The sequence below is a fragment of the Xenopus tropicalis genome, chromosome 3 (genome assembly GCF_000004195.4).
Source record: "Xenopus tropicalis strain Nigerian chromosome 3, UCB_Xtro_10.0, whole genome shotgun sequence".
NCBI classification, from domain to species: domain Eukaryota; kingdom Metazoa; phylum Chordata; class Amphibia; order Anura; family Pipidae; genus Xenopus; species Xenopus tropicalis.
The window spans coordinates 149,253,766-149,262,014 of NC_030679.2; the positions used below are offsets into that span (position 1 = coordinate 149,253,766).

The 8,249-nt window shown below is 38.6% G+C and overlaps 2 protein-coding genes across 2 annotated transcripts; both read left to right on the forward strand.

The window, feature by feature from the left end:
* LOC116409527 (olfactory receptor 11L1-like) lies at window positions 1–621 on the forward strand (the record flags this gene model as incomplete). Its single annotated transcript, XM_031898183.1, has 1 exon — window positions 1–621. A coding segment is annotated over exon 1 (549 nt), but the record flags the coding sequence as incomplete, so codon positions are not given.
* Window positions 622–4,461: 3,840 nt separating this feature from the next.
* LOC116409616 (olfactory receptor 10A5-like) lies at window positions 4,462–5,172 on the forward strand (the record flags this gene model as incomplete). Its single annotated transcript, XM_031898345.1, has 1 exon — window positions 4,462–5,172. A coding segment is annotated over one exon (711 nt), but the record flags the coding sequence as incomplete, so codon positions are not given.
* Window positions 5,173–8,249: the final 3,077 nt, after the last annotated feature.

Consider the following 8,249-nt stretch of genomic DNA (forward strand, 5'->3'; position numbering starts at 1 on the left):
CTTATTGGCTGTTTTGTACAACTTTATTTATTTGGTATCACTGAAACTTTACAGTGTTTCCTTCTAACTGTGATGTCCTATGACAGATATCTGGCCATCTGCAATCCCCTGCGTTATTCTTCACTAATGAGCCACAGAGTCTGTGTTAAACTAATTGCCATGTCATGGCTGCTTGCCCTTAGCATTACACCAGTTGCTCAGATCCCTGTCGCTACACAAGAGTTCTGCAACCAAAATACCATCAACCATTTCTTCTGTGATTACTTTCCTCTCCTGGAACTTTCCTGCTCAGACACCTCCTTGGCACAGATATTGGCAATCACAGTATCTGTCCCTGTAGTTCTTTTCCCCTTCATGCTCATCATTGGATCCTATATCTGTATTGCCCATGAAATCCTAAAGATAGTGTCCGGTATTGGGAGACAAAAAGCCTTCTCCACCTGCAGCTCCCACTTGGCCGTGGTCTCCATATTTTATGGGACTCTCATTGTTACCTATGTGGTTCCCCCAAGAAACCAGTCACAGACCATTAGCAAACTCCTTTCCCTTTTATACACTGTAGTGACTCCTTTTATTAACCCAATGATTTACAGCTTGAAAAGTGCAGATATGAAAAATGCACTTGAAAATATTTTACAATAAAATAATTTGGTTCATAGCATAATACTACCTTTGCTTATAGTTATCAAAAATGCCAATTTTTGTCAAACACAATTCTTTAACTTTTAGCCAAGTAGTTGTGTATTTGAGATTTTTTTTTATTGATGCTGTAAAGTCTTCCATTAAACATATTTCATTTGCTATCTGGTACCACTTATCTATTGTAGGTGGAGTCTCTTTCCTCCAATGTTTTGGAAAAAGTGCATTAGCTAATACCAGCTATTGGAGTAAAAGATCTCTATTACTGGTGTCAGTAGGCTCGTATCTATGAGACAGCACTATGAATAAAGCTTCCAGTTTAACTTGGCAACCTATTATCTCAGATGGCAGATGGCAGATATCTGGGATCAGTAGGTTTGTACTTTTGGACAATGAAACCATATGTGGGCCAGATCGCCTTTTCCTATATTGTATTTCCAGCATAAGTTGGAGTTCTATAATGCTAGATATAAAGTTTGGTGGAGAAGAATGAATGATTTGCTGCAGTTTCCATGGTTTGGACTGGGCTTTTGGTCCCATAAAAGCAAACCTTAAGGCTCCATCATACAATGACTATGAAGATTTTCATTCATCCAGGTCATGGTATATCTAGAATAAATACATCTAAAGCAACTGGACTTGCTGAGTAATCATTGAAGACGTTTCCCTACTCATCCGAGAAGCTTCTTCAATTCAACTGACTGGTATGGGAAGTCCTCAGCATATAAACCCTTCCACTAATCCATCTGTACCCCGGCAGTTTCTGAACTTTTCACTCATCCATTTATGCAACTCTAACAAGTAACAGCTGTTTCGATGAGTTGCATGATACTTTGGTAATCCTTTCAAAGTAACTCCACAGCATTCACACCTCTGTGAGTTTCAGGTGTCACCTCTCTGAAGAGTTACAACGTGCCATTGTGATTGGATTAATGGAAGAGTATATATGCTGAGGACTTCCCATACCAGTCAGTTGAACTGAAGAAGCTGCTCGGGTGAGTAATGAAACGTCTTCAATGATTACTTAACAAGTCCAGTTGCTTTAGATTTATTTATACTAGATATCATACAATGACATTCCTGACAACGATGTGCTTTCTACATTGTGGAACAGTTTGGTGAAGGCCCTTTCCTGTTTCAGTACAATAAGGCCCCCATGCACAAAGCCAGGTCCATATAGAAAGGGTTTGTTTGGATAAAAAAACATTTAACTGTACAAAGCCCTGACATCAACCCAAACAACCATCTAGTGGGAACCATGCTAAGAGAGGCAGTTTCATATCCCTTTGGTTTGGGAATGAGATGTTGGACATTCAGATGTGTGACCAGACCCTATTGTGTAACCAGACTCTATAGTGTGACCAGGTACAGCACAGGGGTACCCAAACTTTTTTTTTTTACCCATGAGCCACTATCAAATGTAAAAAGATTTGGGGGAGCAACACAAGAATGAAAAAAGTCCCCAGGGGTGCCAAATAAAGGCTTTAATTGGCTATTTGGTACCCCTATGTGGACTGGCAGCCTACAGGATTCTTTGTTTACCAGTATACCTGGATTTTATGCAATCAAAAAAAATAAATCAAACCGCCAGGAATTCAAAAATAATCTTCTGCTTGGAGTCACTGGGAGCAACATCCAAGGGGTCAGTGAGCATGTTGCTCATGAGTTGGGGATCACTGGTATAGCTGCTAAGGTAGCAGGTAGGTACCAATAACCCATGGATATTGCTAGCATCTCAAAAGTCCTGTCCATAGACCTGTAAAATGGTTATACATTAATAATATAAGACTAATCTGTATTTCTATAAACTGAGCAGCTATAAATAATATCAGACTGTAGTGCATTCTAAAACACCACTATTGACTACTCTTCAGTATGGCTAAGGTTCATAATCTGTACTTTTGGCCCTTTTTAGTTTAGCCTACCCTAAACAGAACATGGGTTTACTGGGGCTCATTTATGAACACTGGGCCAATTGGCAGATGGGTAGTAACCCATAGCAACCAATCACTGACTGACTTTTTTCAGCCAGCTGCAAGTTGACTTTGTCACCAAAAGCCTTGTGTGCATGGATGTTTCAGCTTCCCCACAGTTCAATGGTGTGTAACCCCTTATTTGGCTGTAAAAACAGGCAGTGCCAGCCAGAATGGGTTTAGATTATGGGGTACATGGGACTCAATCCCTCAGACGAGCTTTTGCTAAGTGGAAATATCCCGGGGCGCAGTGCAACTACAACTCGCTGATGCTGTGTGTAAAATAAATGGAAAATAATGGACTCCAAAAGGTTTTTGCTGATGAACAAATGATAATTAGGTTTATTGTCCCAGACAATTAGCTCACAGGGTTAGATCATACTCACAATTGCAGACATAGCAGTAGCCCCCTCTGAGGACAACAAGAGAGGATGCCCACCAGTTTATCTCATGTTTATGTGGTAACATTTTGTTTGCTGTGCGCTAAAAGATGCACCAGTTTTTAAAGTACCCCTTGTACATGGTCTACTAATGCTCCTTCTTGCCTACACCCTCAACTTGCCTCCAAGACAAAAAAACGGACACCTACTTTGAGTGCAGCATTATCAAGGGGTCACTGGTTGGGGTTCACTGCTCTCACATCTTCACTAGCTTCTGTCCTAATTCAATTTCCTTTGTTACACACTTACCATTGCCCTGAATGAGCTTTCTCCTGCCAGGTTATGACACTAAAGAGTCCAACACTAGTGTACAGAACCTCTCTCTACTCAGGATATTATTGAGCACTTTAAAAAGAAATAAGAAATGAAATTTCTCCACATTGTCCTCCTAGCCATCCACCAGTCCCTCTGTGACTCAATAGGACATTTCAGGAGTTCCACGCTCCTCACATCTTCCTACATGGTCTTTTAATCCTATTCCTTACAAGCTTCTTATTGCAAGCCCAACCCATCTAGTCCATAGTCCCTCTCTAAACCTGAATCATTCCCTCATAATTAAGACCTGCCCTAACTCCCTCTGTATTGAGAAAAGCCTTCTTGATCCCTCCAGGCTCAGTAATCTCAATTCCCTATTATTTGCTTCCCATGCACTCTAATCTGCTTTAGTGCCAAGTATGTAACTAACTGGACAATCTGTTTGTTTACTGAGCATTCCTCAAAAATAGTGATGAGCAAAATGTTTATCCAGTCATGGATTCAGTGCGAAATGTCACATTTTGCCATTGGCAAATTTGTTTTTTTTTTGCAAAATATTGTGGGGTATGTCAATGGTAAACTCACTTAATCAACTAGGCTATACAACAATAATAGTTAGAAGTTGAAATTTGCAAATACAAACTCTTAATTACTCTATGGACTGTTTATTTTTAGTGACACAGGAGGCTCTGGAGATGTCTCAGAAGGTTTGCCATGTGTGTATATTAGACTGCTGCTTGATAAAAAGAGAACTCTTTGACACTTGCACTGGATACACCATTCTGGGGGCCAGAGATCCGCTCAGTGTAATATTGAAAGACTGTGTCTCCAGGATGCTCAATTTATTAAGCTTGGAAAACGGTTGGTACAATGTTATAGATATAGATTTAGATTCACAAGTAGTCATAAAGAAGTTAGAAAAGCAAAGGATTTCCATTACAATTAAATGAACTTCTGTTCTGTAAAAAAAAATGCAGAACCACTCAATGGTCACTGAGATTTTTCTTTTTGGATTCCAACATCTCAACAATTTTAAGACACTGACTTTTGCACTGATTCTCTTTGTTCACATACTGACCGTATATGAAAATGCCCTTGTCATAGCATTGGTAACAGTCAGCCGAGGTCTTCAGTCTCCCATGTTCTTCTTTCTCCAACAACTCTCCTTCTCTGATCTCCTGCTGTCTGTGGTTATTGTGCCCACCCTGCTCAGTACTGTAATGAATGAAGGAATAAATATATCCCTTATTGGCTGTATTGTACAACTTTATTTCTTTAGTATCACTGAAGCTTTACAGTGTTTCCTTCTAACTGTGATGTCCTATGACAGATATCTGGCCATCTGCAATCCCCTGCGTTATTCTTCTATTATGAACCACACATTTTCCTTTAGACTAATTGCCATGTCATGGCTGCTTTGCCTTAGTTGTACACTAGTTACTGTGATTTCTGCAGCTACACAAGAGTTCTGCAACCAAAATACCATCAACCATTTCTTCTGTGATTACTTTCCTCTCCTGGAACTTTCCTGCTCAGATACCTCCTTGGCACAGATATTGGCAATGGCAACAGCTATACCTGTGATTCTTATCCCATTCATGCTCATCATTGGATCCTATATCTGTATTGCCCATGAAATCCTAAAGATAGTGTCCAGTATTGGGAGACAAAAAGCCTTCTCCACCTGCAGCTCCCACTTGGCCGTGGTCTCCATATTTTATGGGACTCTCATTGTTACTTATGTGGTTCCCACAAGAAACCAGTCACAGACCATTAGCAAACTCCTTTCCCTTTTATACACTGTAGTGACTCCTTTTATTAACCCAATGATTTACAGCTTGAAAAGTGCAGATATGAAAAATGCACTTGAAAATATTATACAATAAAAAACATTTACAAAGCTTAAACCTTGGTTTACAATTGTATTTTTCCCCTTAGTTGTTAATAAAACATAATGGCATTGGTATGTATAATAAGCGTATTTAACCCTTTCACTTCCAGCCCTTTTGGTCAAAGCGGAACTTGTATTGCCAGACAGTTTTTGAACATTTTGCAATGTTTCACTTTAGGGGCCTTTCCTCGGGGGGACTTCTAGTTTACCCAGAAAAACAAAATATCGTTCTTTTCAGGACAACCTAAGCTTTCAAAATATGGTAGAATTTTTGTGTAATTCCAATTCTGTAACAAGATATAAGCATCTAAATGTGTAAAAAAATTTAAAAAATCATATTTTCCATAAAATAAACACACATACCAGAAACAGAAGGTTTATCCCAGAAAATTATACATTTTTTGGAAAGAACAGATTCTGGGGAATCCAGAATAGGCACAACTGTCTGTCTGCTCCAAACTACCAAGTTACAATGCTTTCCTAAAGTTATTGTTTTTTATCAAAATTTGGTACATTTTTAAAAAGTATCTTATCTCCTACAGGTCATAAAGTAACCAAATAAAACACCCTAAATTTGAATGCCAGGGGTCCACTGAACAGTTTGATGACCAATATGTACTTAAGTATGTGGCATGTAGGGGCCCCAATGTGAACATATCTCCATATGATCTATCATTTCTTTCATTTCAGCTCCTGCAAAATCAACACATTTACATCATTTTATGGGGGACAACACCACAAAAAAGTATGTTCATCTCAGAAAGCAATATATTTTTGGAAAGTACACATTCCCCCAAATTTAAAATGGGTACCCATGTCTTTCTACTCCAAAGTACCAAGCCGCAAAGCTTTTCTAAAATTGGCAATTTTGATGACAGTTCCAAAAAGGTTCCATTTTGCAGCATCTTCTCTCCCACGTAGCATTAGGTACCAAGTTAAAGCACCCTAAATATGAACCCCAGGGGTCCACTGAACAGTTTGATGCCCAATATGTATAGGTTTACCTAAGTATGTGGCATGTAGGGGCCCCAATGTGAACATACCCCCATATGAGCTATCATTTCACCTCCTACAAAATCAACACATTTACATCATTTTATGTGGGATAACACTACAAAAAAGTATGTTCACCCCAGAAATCCATATATTTTTAAAAATTACACATTGCCCTGAATTCAAAATGGGTGCCCATGTCTTTCTACTCCAAAGTACAAAGCCACAAAACTTTCCTAAGTTTGCAGATTTTTATGACATTTCCAAAAATCACCTCAAAACTTCCACTATGCAGCATCTTATTTTCTACAGGTCATTAGGTACCAAGATAAAACACCCTAAATATGAACACCAGAGGTCTACTGAACAGTTTGATGCCCACTGTACATAGGTTTATCAAAGCACATGGCACCTAGAGACCCCCAAATATACCTTGTGCCACTAATTACATGGCTTACCTTTACCTAATTCATAAACACATGGCAGTTTTATGAGGGGTAAAAGCTGCAGAAATGTAGTGTGACTCCTAAAAACTATATATTTTTGGAAAGTACGCATTCTGAAAAATTCATGGGTAAAGAAGACTTTCTGCACCAAAGTACCAATCTGGAAAGCTTTCCTAAATTTAATGGTTTCTATGACTTTTCTGAAAAAGGCCTAAAATTGTTGAAATTTGCCAAATTTATCTTAAATATAATGACACATCTCCCTAAATATGAATGCCAGTGGTCTACTAAACAGTTTGATGCCCAATATGCAAAAATTTACCAAAGTATGTGGTGTACAGAGGCACACAAATTAAAATAGTGCATAGGAATTATACCAGCTGCCAACTCAATTTCTGCAAAAAAAGCCCTATGTGCCGTAAGACCCCCAAACTGTACAGAAAACCTCAGAAAACCATATATTTTTGAAAAGTACACATTCTGACAAATCCAACAAGGGTAAAGAGTCCTTTCTACACCAAACTACCAATCTGCAAAGCTTTCCTAAATTTAGTGGTTTTTATTACATTTCAGAAAATTGCATAAAAATGTTGCAATTTGCCGCATTTATCTCACACAATTTCTTGCGTACAATGGCAAATCACCCCAAATAGGAACACCTAAGGTCTACTGAACGGTTTGATGCCCAATATGCATAGATATACCAAAGTCTGTGGTATGTACTGACCCCAAAATGAAAATAGCACATATGGATTTCTCGCCAACTCAGCTTTTGCATACAGAGTCCCCTGTCAGCGTATTATGTGCTGTAAGCCCCCCTAACTATGCAGAGACCCCCAGAAAACCATATAGTTTTGGAACGTACACATTCTGATTAATTCAAAATAGTTAAAGTTATTTTTATACACCAAAGTTACACATGACAAAGCTATCAGGAACACTGATACAGGGATAAAAAATGCAAAAAAAATTGTGCAAATTAGTGAAACAACAAAATAAGTCACACAACAGTGTAATTAGTAGTCAGAAAAAAAAATTTAAAAAGTTTTTGTGAGTGTGTATACATATGTGTACACATGGAAAATTGTGTGACTGTGTAAGTGCGTATATGAGTGTATATACTGTAAGTGTATATAAGTGTGCTAAATGAAAAAAAACAAAAAACCTGTGGTAAATTGTGTGCTGTATGTGTGTGTAAATGTGTGTAAATGTATGTAAGTGTGTGTAAAAGTGTGTGTAAATTAAAAAAAAAATTGCACTTACCTGTCCTGAAGCACAGATCGCTTGCCTGGTCCTTCTGGCTGCAGTCCTCGGGAGGAAGTAAGTGGGAGGCGGCTGGGGGGGAAGGAGGAAGCAGTAAGTTTAACTTGGCAACCTATTATCTCAGATGACAGATATCTGGGACCAGTAGGTTTGTATTTTTAGACAATGAAACCATATGTGGGCCAGATCACCAGATCCTATATTGTATTTCCAGCATAAGTTGGAGTTCTATAATGCTAGATATAAAGTTTGGTGGAGAAGAATAAATGATTTGCTGCAGTTTCCATGGTTTGGACTGGGCTTTGTGTCCCATAAAAGCAAACCTTAAGGCTCCATCATACAATGACTA